A 16,074-nucleotide genomic window follows, 5' to 3' on the forward strand; every position below is an offset into this window, starting at 1 on the left:
AAAAGCAGACAGACAACTCTGATCAGCAATTCTTTCAGGTTTGTCTGTTTTGATGATGCTATTAATTGTTATTATCCTTTATCCAGGTAACTTTCAGAGAGGAGCGAAGCCAGCGTGCTCTGTAAACTCTCATTAAAAAAAAGATAAGTACATATTGATTTTATATTATTATGACAGCTCCTCCTCAGTGAACACTTCCTCTAGTTGCTGAAATCATTTACTAATTTTTTTCTTCCCATTTGTCTTTTGTTTTTCAGAGAAAACAGAGAGGAGACAAGGTGACATTAAGACCTAAGACAGGACGGATTGAACCCTTTCTCGTAAAAAGATAAGTATTCACTCTGCTTTTAATCAGAATATTGATAAATATCTAAAATTCTGCTCACCTGGTTGATAAAGTTACTAAAACGATTCCCTCTTTACTGTCATTTGTCCTTTAGAGAGAAGATGAGGAGAGTGAACGTCAGCAAGAATGAACAAAGTGGTAAGTAGTAAATAGTGTTTACGGTTGTTTCTAAAATATCCCAAACATTAAAAAATCGTTGAGGTTTTAACTTTTATTCTTTCTTTTCTGCCTCTTGTTTCTAAATGTCAGGAAAAAGAGCCAAGATGAGAAGAAACTCCACACAGAAGATGTTCCCTCAGTAAAATGGTAAATATATTCATCTTGTTATGACGTTTGCTCACAATAACCAGGAGTGTTCCTGTTGTTCTGAAGTGATTCACTCTCATTTGGTGTTATTTGGTGAAAACAATAAAAAGACCTCTTCAGGTCTTTTTATTGTTTTCTCTCTGCAGAGGAAAGTGATGAGACTGATGAAGAAATACTAAATACAAAGACTGACAAAGGGAACTGAAAAAGTCAAACCAAAACCTATACTGGGGGAAAACTATAGGAAACAGAACTACTGAGGCAAGGAAACACGAGGGGACGGAGATTAACACTCTGACAAGGGACAAAGGGAGACTGACACAATATTTACACACAGGAGGCTGATTATGGGAACTAAGGACACATAGAAACACAGCTGAACCGAATAAGAAATGAACAACAAGTCGAAACAACAGTTCAACAAGTTTCTAAACAGAACAAATAACTTTCAGGATGTTTCAACAATGTGTAAAATGAGTTCTTATCTTTTTTTTGTGAGAGGGCCTTTGATGTTTCTCTTTGGATCCTCCTTCCATCCATTTCTTCAGCTTATCCAATTCAAGATTGGAGCCATCCCAGCTGTTATGGGGCCAGAGGCAGGAGTACAACCTGGACAGGTCAGTCTAACACAGAGAAACAGACAACTATTCACACTCACATTCAACCTAACTGCATCTCTCTGGACTGTGGGATGAAGCTGGAGTACCTGGAGGGAACCACAAAGGCGCCAGGACTGTCTTGCTCTCAGGTGACGGCCGTTCACGCTGCTCTGAAGACCCTCAGTTGTCTTTGGATGAAATAACACCAAATGAGAGTGAATCACTTCAGAAACACAGGAACACTCCTGGTTATTGTGAGCAAACGTCATAACAAGATGAATATATTTACCATTTTACTGAGGGAAAATCTTCTGTGTGGAGTTTCTTCGCAGCGTGACTCTTTTTCCTGACTTTTAGAAACAAGAGGCAGAAAAGAAAGAATAGAAGTTAAAACCTCGACGATTTTCAAATATTTTAGGACATTATTTTAGAAACAACCTTAAGCACTATTTACTACTTACCACTTTGTTCAGGCTTGCTGACGTTCGACATGCTTCACTGTATATTATAATCTCAAGCGCTTCCTTGCTGGAGTCGGGCTCCGGATGCTGCTCTCTTCCTCCGGAGCCTTCCTCTTAGCACGCTTTGCCGACATATTTAGAAAACGGCAGAGCACCGAAGTGAGAACTCTGCCGTCCGCGCTGTAGTCTGTTATTCTCCAGCGGTTCGTCATCTCAGTGTCCTCTGTTCGGTAAACAGTGGAGATGACTCTGGTGACGAGGAGGCCGTCGACAGTCAAGGTGCCGACACAGTTCCTCCGATCTGCCTTCAGCACAGCAAGATCCGCTTTCTCTGGAAGAACTGGAGTCAGGAAGCGTGGATGAGAGCTGGAGCCCGCAGGCGGCAGCATCATGCCAGCTGGTGAGTCCGTAGGAGGAGAAGGAGTGGTGTTCTCTCTCTGGCTCTGCCTCACATGGACAAATGGTGTCGTCACCTGGTCCCGGTGGAACAATCCTTTAAAAGGTATGTAAGGAAAGTCCTTGGACCCCGTCACCAGGTTATGGTAAAGAGTGAGGACCAGGTGGGACATGGAGTCCAGTTGGCTGCTGCTCAGTTCACGGTTCCTCAAGTTAATGACGACCATCTGAGGAGCAGTGATTGGACTCACCAGCTCAGCTACGAGAAAGCAAAGCATGCGTGTACGTTAATCATGTGATCACACAAATTAAAGCCTGAATTTAAATTGTCCAGACATGGCTTTACATCATCATAAGCTCTTCCACACACAAACAGTAAGAAGCTCCCAGCAGAACTCATTGTTTATGAAAGCCTTCACCTTTTTTGGTAAAAGTTTTCATGCGGTGTAAGGCTGCATGGACTTTCACTGAGGTTTTAATACGCATTCACATTAAGGAGCAATATCTTCATATTAGTTGAGCACCGATATTTTGAGAATAAAGCAGCTACATTTAGGTGAGAAACCTTCCACCACCTCATTGCAGGCACACACTGTTTCAATCTCAAACTCATCCAGCGACTCTGTGAACTTTTAAAACTCCATTCTCCAGCTTTATAAAATTCACAATCTATGAAACTTTCAGGTATAACTCAGCGCCAGCAGCCCAAACATGTCAACTCAAACCCTCTACATGCAAAAACGGCCGCGCGCTGACGTCAACGTCCTCCAACGCTTTACGTCGTTTCCAGGGCGCGTGCATTCAATTGGTTTTTTTTTCCAGCAATTTAAAAAAAAACATGGCGCCATCTTTATAGTGTACTGGCACATGTTAAAATTGATGTTACTCAAGTATGAAACATCTCATCCTAAACGTTAACACTCATGAAGTCCTACTTCCAAACAATAAAAGACAAAAATCTAAGTTGTATTTGTTTGCTAGCACTCTGACATATTAGCCTGCTGCACTCACCATAGCATTGATCTATCACCTCGTCAATGAAAAGGGAGAGCAGGTGCATCTCGCGACTGAAGTTTGTAGAAGTCATTTTGCAAATCCTTCTTGAAGATTTTCAAACGTTGGCTGTAGTTTGAAAAATCCGAGTTTTCACAGCACTAGTGGGAAAAAGCTCCTGTTTGCGCTCAAACGTGAAACCCGAATTCCAATTTTGCCTCCTGCTTTTATACCTGCACTCAAACACGTCATCATCACCATGACTCCCAGTGGCACCGAAAATCAATTTTATTTATTTAAAATAAAGTTCGTCTAATTATCATAGCTTTTTCAAAAATATGTATATTTCTCATTTTGTTTTACTGTTTTATTCATCCTTTATAAAAAATATGTTGCCAAACTTTGTCGTTTTAATTCTTTAAAAAAATCATTAATTCACCAGTTTACAAAAATGAAGATCGATATCTGAAATTTAAATTAATAAATAAATAATTACAATTGATAATGGATTTTTAGCATTAAAGAATAGTTTTTCAATGCGCTTTAAATGTTATCAGAGCCGATGTTGTGCCAAAAAGTGATCGCAGTCCAAAAAGTGATTTACGGTATTGAAACGTTTGTTTGTGTCATGACATTTGTAAACAGTTGATGTTTAAGGTGCAGTTCATGTGGAAGCCAGAGGAGGGTGGTGTTGTGCGCATAATACAAAGTGATGGCGAAACCTAAAAGACGGTGTCATGTCTGCTCCCTGAAGCAATCTCATAACAGTTTCAATCTATTTCAAGCCAGTTAGCACATTTCTGTTATGAAGTTTAATAATTTTTGGCAGTAAACTTTTAAATCCTTTTATTATGAATATCACATTTTCAGATTTTCAAGAGAGACCAGACCAATAGGGCAGCAGAAATCACAAAAATAAATAAATAAATCAGAGTTTTATAAAGATTAAAACAGTAAAAAGAAAAAGAAAAAGAGAGACTGGAATGATTATGATGTATAACACAGAATATGTACAATAACAGAGTTATAAACACACCTAGAAAACACGTGATACTTTTTATTTCATCTATAACCTCTGTGTAAATTTTGTTGATTGCAAAGTGTTTATGAATATGTTTTTAAAAGCTGGTTATCTGACTGTCAGTTAATAGCAATTAAAAAGAAAGCTGATTTTTATTATTCCTAAATGGAAAAAGTCCATTATGAATTTTTGTTATGAATTTCATTTATCAATCCACCTCCTCACTGCTCTTTCCCGGTGCAGCAGCCAGAGCTGGATCAAGCAGCCAGATGGCTTCTGGAGGAAGACTAACTGCAACAAAGGGTCTCTGGGAGGCTGCTCAGGCACAGCAGCTGAAAAATCAAAGATGAAATAAAAACTGGACCTGATCATGGTGCTGCATGAGACAAAAAGTCTAGATGATAAACCAGTGTATGAATTGGTAACACTGCTTATGATGATCATGTTTAGGTGGAAACTAGCGAGCTAACTTACTGCAAACCTCTAACTCAGTTAAATTGAATAAACTCTGTTTTCATGGATGCCTGGATGTTAAACTTAATTGTTAAACCCGGTAAAACAGCAACGCTGATCATTTTATTAAATATGAAAGAAGTTAGACCGTTTTTAGCTCTCAGTGATCCCTCAGTGTTCGTTTGACTTTGGGACCTGAAATATGGCAGCTTTTCACTTACACATTTTTGAACCACTCATTCATAGAAATAGTTTCCAGTCAAAGATCTGGACAGATCCACCAAGTTCACAGTAGTTTTTCAATTTTCTGCAGCGCAGAAAAAAAAACCCCTGAAAACATCACTCCTCTGAAGTAACACATTGTGATTCATGTACTGTGGGCCAGGGCTGTTGCATCTAATGTCTGGTTGTCAGTGTCCTTTGGAAAAGCAAGTGATTGTCCTAAAATCAGATGTCCCAGCAGATTGATCTAGTTTGCCAACAACATGAGAGGTTGCTCCTACCTGTCCTAGTGAGCTCGGCATAAATCAGTGACCTCTGACCCTGGAAAAGTGTTGTGATTAGTGGAGAGAGGACAGTGACAGACACTTCCTTTGGTAAATCCAATATGACTGAGATGTCGACCACAGTCAGCTGCAGAGCAAACTGCAGCGACTGCATCACCTGAAAAATAATGAAAAACCCTGAAAAAATATACATTTATGTTTTTGGAATTTATGTCTTCTGTTCAAATACTAATATCATCTTGCCTTTTCATGATAATTGTTATGACTCATTGTCTTACTTTTGGTTGCATCCTGTCAGTCCCTGTGATGAACTGAGCGTGACCTCCTCCTTGGCCATCCCATTGATGAGAGCAGAGCTGGCCCCTTCCCCAATCCCAAAAGAGAAACACCTGCAATACAACAGCTGTTTTTAAGACACACAGGTTTGGTACGCAGCACATGTCATCATCTTTTTGTTGTTTTACCTGTGAGAACCTGAATTCTCAATCACTTCTTTGGTGTTCCCCACCTCTCCTCAGTAAAGACAAACAGCAAGAGAGGAGAGTTTTTTCATCTACACAAGCAAAAGCTCAACTCTTTGGCAGGTATACAAGTATGCTTTCAGTAATCTGTTTTAGCAAGTAAATCAAACATAACCTGGAGTTTTGCAGAATCATCCAAAGACAACATGGTGTTTTACAGTGATATCACTTTAAGTCACTGAGATCACATGAATACAACTCACGGGAAGATGTGTTCACAACGAGACCCCAAACTGTAAAATGTTTGAATAGCAGCCCATTGGTAAACTCTTCAACTGGAGCAGAGGACTGTCCTGAAGGGAAGAGGGAAAAGATGGTGAGGCCACTGTGTGAGAGGAACGATTTGAGGAAAGATTTGAGGAAAGATTTTGTAACTCTAACACCACTTTATGAATACTCTGGCACTGCTGGTGCGAGTATTACTCATATTTTCAGATTGATTCACTACCAACACAAACTCTCCACATGAAGCCATTGAACACATCAGAGACATGAAAAGGACAGAAAAATGTCAAGTTTACAGTTTCTAATATATTCCAATACAATTAAATTCCAGGTTGAAGAACTGGGATCTTGAATTTTTATTTGCAAACTAATGACTTCACTTATTTTTCACTCACCCGGCTCAGCAGAGGCCTGTCCTGCCTCCACCACAGCAGTGGGCTGGTGGGCGTCTTTGTAATAAATCAGCAGTTCAACATCTCTGTCAAACTTGTGTCCTGCAGCCAGCTTGACCTGCACACCACAAACACATTCATATTTATTCATCAGTAACAAGTAACAACCACACGCAGCAGACACATCAGCACTCTACCTACCGTGGCCTGGGTTTGATCAGTGTTGAGGTACTGCAGAGGGTCCAGGGAACAGTTGGACTCTACTTTATGGATTGGACGAGGAGAGGAGACAGAAGAAACATCACTGGACAACCAAAACTATTTTACAGCTATTTTAGTTTAAAACCATAAAAAGTGACAGAAAAGGAATATGTTTGTTTTTGTAAATATGCTCTTGACTTTTATGATCTATGGATGGTATAATGACAAATATCAGTATAACGAGGAAAACATCATTTTTGCCTCTCTTTTTTTTAAACAAACCTTTAAAGTGATATAAGATTTTATGTCAGCGCAAGTTAGTGAGTGTTAAGTAATTATAAACCTCTTTATGATCTAACTTTTTGGAAAAAATAAGGGACACTCCACATAACATTTTCTTAATTAGTTAAAACTATTTACTGATATAAAGTCATGACGTTTGGCCAGCTTGAAGATGGAGAGAAAGACACTCTTTTTTTATTAATCCTTTATTTATCCAGGTAAAAAAAATCTCATTGAGATTAAAAATCTCATTTCCAAGAGAGACCTGGCATCATGGCAACAAAAGTCACATACCACATCATCTTCTCGTCCTCACAGGAGAAGTCAGATTCCAGTGAGGTTAAAAAGCTACAGAGAAACAGGTCAGTTCTTAAATCGACGTAATGATGAGTCAGAATGTCAGACATTTAAACTCTTCAGACTTTTAATCAGCTGTTGTGTGAGAGATAAACCCTCCAACCAGAGTTTACACATTGCTAAAACACATTGAATGTTAAGCTGTTGCCATGGTAAAATATCTATAGAGGTCAAAAGTTTGACATTTCAGCTTCACTTTTTATCCAGGCTGTGATTTGGTTTTATTTGAATACAAATTTTGGTAAATGGTTAATTAAGATTGATTATGATGAATTGAAAACTTGAAAAATGTAATTAAATAAAAACACTTATAGACATACATGGTTTGCTCTCCCCTTTAAAGTGCACTTTAGTCTTGTTCATTTTCAGCTGCAAACAAACAGAAATGTGAGTAATAAATATTTCATGATCTAATCTGTGCAGACAAAGAAGTTGCTGGTGTTGTGAGGCTGGTGACAGCCCAACATATGTTTGAGGCATTGGAGCAAACAATTTAAAAAAATGTGGATGCCTCTCTGCCCCAAACTATTGCAGCTCGTCGGAGGCTAATTCCTTCCCGAGCTCCAGCTCCTCCTGGAGCTCCAGCCCCTGCTCGAACTCCAGCTCCTCCTCCAGCTCCAGCTCCTCCTCAAACTCCAGCTCCAGAACAAAGGAAACCTCGAAGGGTTGTTAGACACCCTCCAGAGGTGGACTTTAAAGGGCTTATCGTGGGGTACCTCCTGTCAATTGACGAAAAGTTAGGGGAGGAGCTTCAGCCAGTCTCTGATCCTTCAGAGACTCTCCGGCTGAGCCTCAGCCTGCTGAGTCAGGGCGACTGGTAAAATGATTTTCTACTGTTAGCATTAATTATTTTCAATTTAATGTGAGGATGTGAGTTTTAAAACTATTTGATGTTCCTACAGGAAGAAAAAGATAGAGGGGTTGCGATACATCCGCACCCTGGTGCGGCATCACCAAGAGGAGTTGGAGTTAAACCTCCGTAGAGTTTGCTTGGGGGTGACACAAGAGGTATACCAGCTGTTTTTCTCTACATCTGTCTTTATGCCACCCTCTTCTGTCCATGTTTGCAAGCGTGCCCTGTCTCATGTATCTTTGTAACAAGTTTGATTTCTAACTGCTGAAATTTCCTCTGATTCTTTAGATTAAAAACAATCCCTCTTGTGTGTCCTGTGCGGCACTGGACACCGTAATATATTTGTGTGTACACCTCAGAGAGAGGATGGACAAAGAAGCTGAATGGACCTGTGAGAGTTTACTCCAGGTGTTTGCAAGGGCAAATGCCAATGTGTTCATCCAGCAGCATGCCAAGGAAGCTCTGACCTCTCTGGTTCACGGTTGCAGCCCGAGTCGCTTTCTAAACAGCCTGGTGACTATGGGTTTGAAGTAAGTTCACACCTGTGAAGAGTATCTGTGACCCCAGCATCACAATCAGATCAGGTGAAAATCAAACACACTGAGTGGATTTGTCTGTGTTTCCTTCCTCAGACATAAGAGCGTTCTCGTGAGAGCTGGTGCCGCACTGGGGCTCCTTATAATCAATAAATTCATGGAAGCGGAGAAAGTCCTGTCTGCAAGACGGATTTTCACCAAATGCTTCCTGTTGGCTGTCAGTGAACTGTGTCAGGATGCTTCCTCTGAAGTCAGGTCAGTGTGAACTTTTAACAATTATAGGCTGATATTTCTATTTTGACTTTCTTTTGATAAATTCTCTGCATTTACTTAGAAACTAATGTGCTGATTAAAAATGCTTCTCTCTGCAGAGCTCATGGAAAGGCCATCCTAAAAGACCTGGTCAAACGGAGGAAATTCAGAAAGATGTGGGAAGAAAGCGTCTCGGATAAATCCCGCTGGGAGGTGGAAAGAAGAAGGATTCCAATCATTCATTTTCAAATGTAGTTCTTCCTGTTTTTACCAAAGAGTTTACACAGTTTTACAGTTTTCAGAACAAATTATTCTACTTAATTATTCGACTGATTTACAAATCATGTTCCCTTATTGCACCTACCTCTTTGTGTTTTATTTAGTAGTTAGAACTTAAAACATATGAACTAGGTACTGTTTTATTTAAGGGATTTTTTCTTTGTTGTTGCACATTGCTCTTACAGTTTATTTAAAACCAGAAATAATAAAGCAGTTGACGTGTTTCAGGCTGTGACTTTTAGTATCTGTTGGTACTTCATCACTTTGAATAAGTGTAAGTCAACACCAGGCCACGCTTTCAGTCTTTCCATTAAACAAATGAACAACAATCCATTATTTTCACCATTAAACAGTAAAATATGCTTCTTGACTCCTTGATGCAGGTGCCCACCTACGACCTGGTTTATTAATACTAAGCTAAAGAGGAAAGCAACTCACTGTAGTTCTCACAGCTCAGGACAAGCAGACACCTGATGTTGAGTGACTGAATGGAACTAAAACAAGAATTCATAATTATGTTTGTCTGCCATGAACACGTGATGATAAAACTCTGCATATGCAGTCAGGAGACTGATGACCTGTGAAATGAGCTGTTAGAAATGTGCAGATATGTGTAAACAGTGATCAGCATTTAACATCCAGGATGGAGCAAAACTTCTGACCTGCATGTATGAGAACCTTTAATCACATCATCTTTGTAGCGAAATAGCTGATGACTCATTAAACGTTTCCATGTAATTTATCCACAGTGAAAAATATTCACTTTGCTTGATCTGAAAATCACGTGTTCATTTCATTAGACACTAGCAATACTATTAAACTGGACCTTATCATTCTCATATAGCACTAAATGTGAAACTGAGTCATATCATAACAATCTATATATGTAATATGTGTTTGCCTGAATCTTCCAGCACAAACAGAAAGAGGAGCTGTTGTCTGAGTATCAATGCAAATACACACCAGAAATCGTTCAGTAAAGACAAATTTAATAAATGAAAGCTGGTGAGAAGGCCTTTGATGTTTCTCTTTGGATCATCCTTCCATCCATTTCTTCAGCTTATCCAATTCAAGATTGGAGCCATCCCAGCTGTTATGGGGCCAGAGGCAGGAGTACAACCTGGACAGGTCAGTCTAACACAGAGAAACAGACAACTATTCACACTCACATTCAACCTAACTGCATCTCTCTGGACTGTGGGATGAAGCTGGAGTACCTGGAGGGAACCACAAAGGCGCCAGGACTGTCTTGCTCTCAGGTGACGGCCGTTCACGCTGCTCTGAAGACCCTCAGTTGTCTTTGGATGAAATAACACCAAATGAGAGTAAATCACTTCAGAAACACAGGAACACTCCTGGTTATTGTGAGCAAACGTCATAACAAGATGAATATATTTACCATTTTACTGAGGGAAAATCTTCTGTGTGGAGTTTCTTCGCAGCGTGACTCTTTTTCCTGACTTTTAGAAACAAGAGGCAGAAAAGAAAGAATAAAAGTTAAAACCTCGACGATTTTCAAATATTTTAGGACATTATTTTAGAAACAACCTTAAGCACTATTTACTACTTACCACTTTGTTCAGGCTTGCTGACGTTCGACATGCTTCACTGTATATTATAATCTCAAGCGCTTCCTTGCTGGACTCGGGCTCCGGATGCTGCTCTCTTCCTCCGGAGCCTTCCTCTTAGCACGCTTTGCCGACATATTTAGAAAACGGCAGAGCACCGAAGTGAGAACTCTGCCGTCCGCGCTGTAGTCTGTTATTCTCCAGCGGTTCGTCATCTCAGTGTCCTCTGTTCGGTAAACAGTGGAGATGACTCTGGTGACGAGGAGGCCGTCGACAGTCAAGGTGCCGACACGGTTCCTCCGATCTGCCTTCAGCACAGCAAGATCCGCTTTCTCTGGAAGAACTGGAGTCAGGAAGCGTGGATGAGAGCTGGAGCCCGCAGGCGGCAGCATCATGCCAGCTGGTGAGTCCGTAGGAGGAGAAGGAGTGGTGTTCTCTCTCTGGCTCTGCCTCACATGGACAAATGGTGTCGTCACCTGGTCCCGATGGAACAATCCTTTAAAAGGTATGTAAGGAAAGTCCTTGGACCCCGTCACCAGGTTATGGTAAAGAGTGAGGACCAGGTGGGACATGGAGTCCAGTTGGCTGCTGCTCAGTTCACGGTTCCTCAAGTTAATGACGACCATCTGAGGAGCAGTGATTGGACTCACCAGCTCAGCTACGAGAAAGCAAAGCATGCGTGTACGTTAATCATGTGATCACACAAACTAAAGCCTGAATTTAAATTGTCCAGACATGGCTTTACATCATCATAAGCTCTTCCACACACAAACAGTAAGAAGCTCCCAGCAGAACTCATTGTTTATGAAAGCCTTCACCTTTTTTGGTAAAAGTTTTCATGCAGTGTAAGGCTGCATGGACTTTCACTGAGGTTTAAATACGCATTCACATTAAGGAGTAATATCTTCATATTAGTTGAGCATCGATATTTTGAGAATAAAGCAGCTACATTTAGGTGAGAAACCTCCCACCTCCTTATTGCAGGCACACACTGTTTCAATCTCAAACTCATCCAGCGACTCTGTGAACTTTTAAAACTCCATTCTCCAGCTTTATAAAATTCACAATCTATGAAACTTTCACGTATAACTCAGCGCCAGCAGCCCAAACATGTCAACTCAAACCCTCTACATGCAAAAACGGCCGCGCGCTGACGTCAGCGTCCTCCAATGCCTTACGTCGTTTCCAGGGCGCGTGCATTCAATTGTTTTTTTTTCCCAGCGATTTAAAAAAAAACATGGCGCCATCTTTATAGTGTACTGGCACATGTTAAAATTGATGTTACTCAAGTATGAAACATCTCATCCTAAACGTTAACACTCATGAAGTCCTACTTCCAAACAATAAAAGACAAAAATCTAAGTTGTATTTGTTTGCTAGCACTCTGACATATTAGCCTGCTGTACTCACCATAGCGTTGATCTAACACCTCGTCAATGAAAAGGGAGAACAGGTGCATCTCGCGACTGAAGTTTGTAGAAGTCATTTTGCAAATCCTTCTTGAAGATTTTCAAACGTTGGCTGTAGTTTGAAAAATCCGAGTTTTCACAGCACTAGTGGGAAAAAGCTCCTGTTTGCGCTCAAACGTGAAACCCGAATTCCAATTTTGCCTCCTGCTTTTATACCTGCACTCAAACACGTCATCATCACCATGACTCCCAGTGCCACCGAAAATCAATTTTATTTATTTAAAATAAAGTTCGTCTAATTATCATAGCTTTTTCAAAAATATATATATTTCTCATTTTATTTTACTGTTTTATTCATCCTTTATAAAAAATATGTTGCCAAACTTTGTCGTTTTAATTCTTTAAAAAAATCATTAATTCACCAGTTTACAAAAATGAAGATCGATATCTGAAATTTAAATTAATAAATAAATAATTACAATTGATAATGGATTTTTAGCATTAAAGAATAGTTTTTCAATGCGCTTTAAATGTTATCAGAGCCGATATTGTGCCAAAAAGTGATCGCAGTCCAAAAAGTGATTTACGGTATTGAAACGTTTGTTTGTGTCATGACATTTGTAAACAGTTGATGTTTAAGGTGCAGTTCACGTGGAAGCCAGAGGAGGGTGGTGTTGTGCGCATAATACAAAGTGATGGCGAAACCTAAAAGACGGTGTCATGTCTGCTCCCTGAAGCAATCTCATAACAGTTTCAATCTATTTCAACCCAGTTAGCACATTTCTGTTATGAAGTTTAATATTTTTTTGGCAGTAAACTTTTAAATCCTTTTATTATGAATATCACGTTTTCAGATTTTCAAGAGAGACCAGACCAATAGGGCAGCAGAAATCACAAAAATAAATAAATAAATAAATAAATAAGAGTTTTATAAAGATTAAAACAGTAAAAAAAAAAAGAAGAGAGACTGGAATGATTATGATGTATAACACAGAATATGTACTATAACAGAGTTATAAACACGAAAACACGTGATACTTTTTATTTCATCTATAACCTCTGTGTAAATTTTGTTGATTGCAAAGTGTTTATGAATATGTTTTTAAAAGCTGGTTATCTGACTGTCAGTTAATAGCAATTAAAAAGAAAGCTGATTTTTATTATTCCTAAATGGAAAAAGTCCATTATGAATTTTTGTTATGAATTTCATTTATAAATCCACCTCCTCACTGCTCTTTCCCGGTGCAGCAGCCAGAGCTGGATCAAGCAGCCAGATGGCTTCTGGAGGAAGACTAACTGCAACAAAGGGTCTCTGGGAGGCTGCTCAGGCACAGCAGCTGAAAAATCAAAGATGAAATAAAAACTGGACCTGATCATGGTGCTGCATGAGACAAAAAGTCTAGATGATAAACCAGTGTATGAATTGGTAACACTGCTTATGATGATCATGTTTAGGTGGAAACTAGCGAGCTAACTTACTGCAAACCTCTAACTCAGTTAAATTGAATAAACTCTGTTTTCATGGATGCCTGGATGTTAAACTTAATTGTTAAACCCGGTAAAACAGCAACGCTGATCATTTTATTAAAGATGAAAGAAGTTAGACCGTTTTTAGCTCTCAGTGATCCCTCAGTGTTCGTTTGACTTTGGGACCTGAAATATGGCAGCTTTTCACTTACACATTTTTGAACCACTCATTCATAGAAATAGTTTCCAGTCAAAGATCTGGACAGATCCACCAAGTTCACAGTAGTTTTTCAATTTTCTGCAGCGCAGAAAAAACCCCCCTGAAAACATCACTCCTCTGAAGTAACACATTGTGATTCATGTACAAACAACACACAATTATTGTAGATTCTTCAAAGCCTCCTTACATTCAACACTTGGGCAGGTGGTGTTATACATGCCCTCACAGCACCGGCACATCAATCACCCTATTTTCACCTTGTCACCTTCATTAAGCTGCTCTCTTTCTACAGAAGGCCCACCGCATGCATGGGGGGATACCGTGGGCCAGGGCTGTGGCATCTAACGTCTGGTTGTCAGTGTCCTTTGGAAAAGCAAGTGATTGTCCTAAAATCAGATGTTCCAGCAGATTGATCTAGTTTGCCAACAACATGAGAGGCTGCTCCTACCTGTCCTGGTGAGCTGGGCATAAATCAGTGACCTCTGACCCTGGAAAAGTGTTGTGATTAGTGGAGAGAGGACAGTGACAGACACTTCCTTTGGTAAATCCAATATGACTGAGATGTCGACCACAGTCAGCTGCAGAGCAAACTGCAGCGACTGCATCACCTGAAAAATAATGAAAAACCCTGAAAAAATATACATTTATGTTTTTGGAATTTATGTCTTCTGTTCAAATACTAATATCATCTTGCCTTTTCATGATAATTGTTATGACTCATTGTCTTACTTTTGGTTGCATCCTGTCAGTCCCTGTGATGAACTGAGCGTGACCTCCTCCTTGGCCATCCCATTGATGAGAGCAGAGCTGGCCCCTTCCCCAATCCCAAAAGAGAAACACCTGCAATACAACAGCTGTTTTTAAGACACACAGGTTTGGTACGCAGAGAACCTGAATTCTCAATCACTTCTTTGGTGTTCCCCACCTCTCCATCAGTAAAGACAAACAGCAAGAGAGGAGAGTTTTTTCACCTACACAAGCAAAAGCTCAACTCTTTGGCAGGTATACAAGTATGCTTTCAGTAATCTGTTTTAGCAAGTAAATCAAACATAACCTGGAGTTTTGCAGAAGCATCCAAAGGCAACATGGTGTTTTACAGTGATATCACTTTAAGTCACTGAGATCACATGAATACAACTCACGGGAAGATGTGTTCACAACGAGACCCCAAACTGTAAAATGTTTGAATAGCAGCCCATTGGTAAACTCTTCAACAGGAGCAGAGGACTGTCCTGAAGGGAAGAGGGAAAGATGGTGAGGCCACTGTGTGAGAGGAACGATTTGAGGAAAGATTTGAGGAAATATTTTGTAACTCTAACACCACTTTATGAATACTCTGGCACTGCTGGTGCGAGTATTACTCATATTTTCAGATTGATTCACTACCAACACAAACTCTCCACATGAAGCCATTGAACACATCAGAGACATGAAAAGGACAGAAAAATGTCAAGTTTACAGTTTCTAATATATTCCAATACAATTAAATTCCAGGTTGAAGAACTGGGATCTTGAATTTTTATTTGCAAACTAATGACTTCACTTATTTTTCACTCACCCGGCTCAGCAGAGGCCTGTCCTGCCTCCACCACAGCAGTGGGCTGGTGGGCATCTTTGTAATAAATCAGCAGTTCAACATCTCTGTCAAACTTGTGTCCTGCAGCCAGCTTGACCTGCACACCACAAACACATTCATATTTATTCCTCAGGAAGAAGTAACAACCACACGCAGCAGACACATCAGCACTCTACCTACCATGGCCTGGGTTTGATCAGTGTTGAGGTACTGCAGAGGGTCCAGGGAGCAGTTGGACTCTACTTTATGGATTGGACGAGGAGAGGAGACAGAAGAAACATCACTGGACAACCAAAACTATTTTACAGCTATTTTAGTTTAAAACCATAAAAAGTGACAGAAAAGGAATATGTTTGTTTTTGTAAATATGCTCTTGACTTTTATGATCTATGGATGGTATAATGACAAATATCAGTATAATGAGGAAAACATCATTTTTGCCTCTCTTTTTTTAAACAAACCTTTAAAGTGATATAAGATTTTATGTCAGCGAGAGTTAGTGAGTGTTAAGTAATTATAAACCTCTTTATGATCTAACTTTTGGAAAAAATAAGGGACACTCCACATAACATTTTCTTAATTAGTTAAAACTATTTACTGATATAAAGTCATGACATTTGGCCAGCTTGAAGATGGAGAGAAAGACACTCTTTTTTTATTAATCCTTTATTTATCCAGGTAAAAAAAATCTCATTGCGATTAAAAATCTCATTTCCAAGAGAGACCTGGCATCATGGCAACAAAAGTCACATACCACATAACATTTAAAACAAATACAATATCCCATACCAACATGTGTAAAATATACAATAACACATTAAAAACAATCACACTGAGTAAAAGAGCTGTTCTCTC

General features: G+C 39.7%; 2 protein-coding genes and 1 long non-coding RNA gene across 6 annotated transcripts; all 3 read right to left on the reverse strand.

Moving 5' to 3' along the window:
• Window positions 1–1,187: 1,187 nt before the first annotated feature.
• On the reverse strand, window positions 1,188–3,168 carry LOC146618557 (uncharacterized). Its single transcript, XM_085370090.1, has 5 exons — window positions 3,120–3,168; window positions 1,713–2,367; window positions 1,541–1,601; window positions 1,359–1,439; window positions 1,188–1,275 (listed from the first exon to the last, which is right to left on the reverse strand). The coding sequence occupies exons 1-2, from the start codon at window positions 3,166–3,168 to the stop codon at window positions 1,757–1,759; spliced, it is 660 nt and encodes a 219-aa protein (XP_085226216.1). The 3' UTR covers window positions 1,188–1,275; window positions 1,359–1,439; window positions 1,541–1,601; window positions 1,713–1,756.
• A 1,944-nt stretch (window positions 3,169–5,112) lies between these two features.
• LOC146618558 (uncharacterized) lies at window positions 5,113–5,864 on the reverse strand. Its single transcript, XR_014906799.1, has 3 exons — window positions 5,806–5,864; window positions 5,360–5,470; window positions 5,113–5,238 (listed from the first exon to the last, which is right to left on the reverse strand). It is a non-coding gene; the product is annotated as an uncharacterized LOC146618558 (long non-coding RNA).
• A 4,134-nt stretch (window positions 5,865–9,998) lies between these two features.
• LOC146618559 (uncharacterized) lies at window positions 9,999–15,251 on the reverse strand. 4 transcript variants are annotated; one of them, XM_085371626.1, is made up of 8 exons: window positions 15,202–15,251; window positions 14,786–14,875; window positions 14,373–14,483; window positions 14,092–14,251; window positions 10,551–11,205; window positions 10,379–10,439; window positions 10,197–10,277; window positions 9,999–10,113 (listed from the first exon to the last, which is right to left on the reverse strand). In XM_085371626.1, the coding sequence occupies exons 3-5, from the start codon at window positions 14,382–14,384 to the stop codon at window positions 10,595–10,597; spliced, it is 783 nt and encodes a 260-aa protein (XP_085227752.1). In that variant the 5' UTR covers window positions 14,385–14,483; window positions 14,786–14,875; window positions 15,202–15,251; the 3' UTR covers window positions 9,999–10,113; window positions 10,197–10,277; window positions 10,379–10,439; window positions 10,551–10,594. The 4 variants fall into 4 exon arrangements, with proteins under 4 accessions (XP_085227752.1, XP_085227754.1, XP_085227753.1 ...); XM_085371628.1 differs by lacking the exons at window positions 14,373–14,483; window positions 14,786–14,875; window positions 15,202–15,251 and adding an exon at window positions 13,901–14,006 and having other exon boundaries at window positions 14,092–14,151; XM_085371627.1 differs by lacking the exons at window positions 14,373–14,483; window positions 14,786–14,875; window positions 15,202–15,251 and having other exon boundaries at window positions 13,901–14,159.
• Window positions 15,252–16,074: the final 823 nt, after the last annotated feature.

This window comes from Diplotaxodon limnothrissa, linkage group LG14 (genome assembly GCF_057381915.1).
Source record: "Diplotaxodon limnothrissa isolate DT_005_m linkage group LG14, D_limnothrissa_male_GT1.1, whole genome shotgun sequence".
Lineage (NCBI taxonomy): Eukaryota > Metazoa > Chordata > Actinopteri > Cichliformes > Cichlidae > Diplotaxodon > Diplotaxodon limnothrissa.

Bases quoted from the DNA above. Each gene is read 5' to 3' on its own strand.
- LOC146618557 (XM_085370090.1), bottom strand. From the start codon at position 3,168: ATGCACCTGCTCTCCCTTTTCATTGACGAGGTGATAGATCAATGCTAT. The intron at 2,368-3,119 runs GTGAGTGCAGCA...GCTTTCTCGTAG, and splicing joins GGTGATAGATCAATGCTATG to CTGAGCTGGTGAGTCCAATC.
- LOC146618559 (XM_085371626.1), bottom strand. The intron at 11,206-14,091 runs GTAGGAGCAGCC...GCTTTCTCGTAG, and splicing joins TGCCCAGCTCACCAGGACAG to CTGAGCTGGTGAGTCCAATC.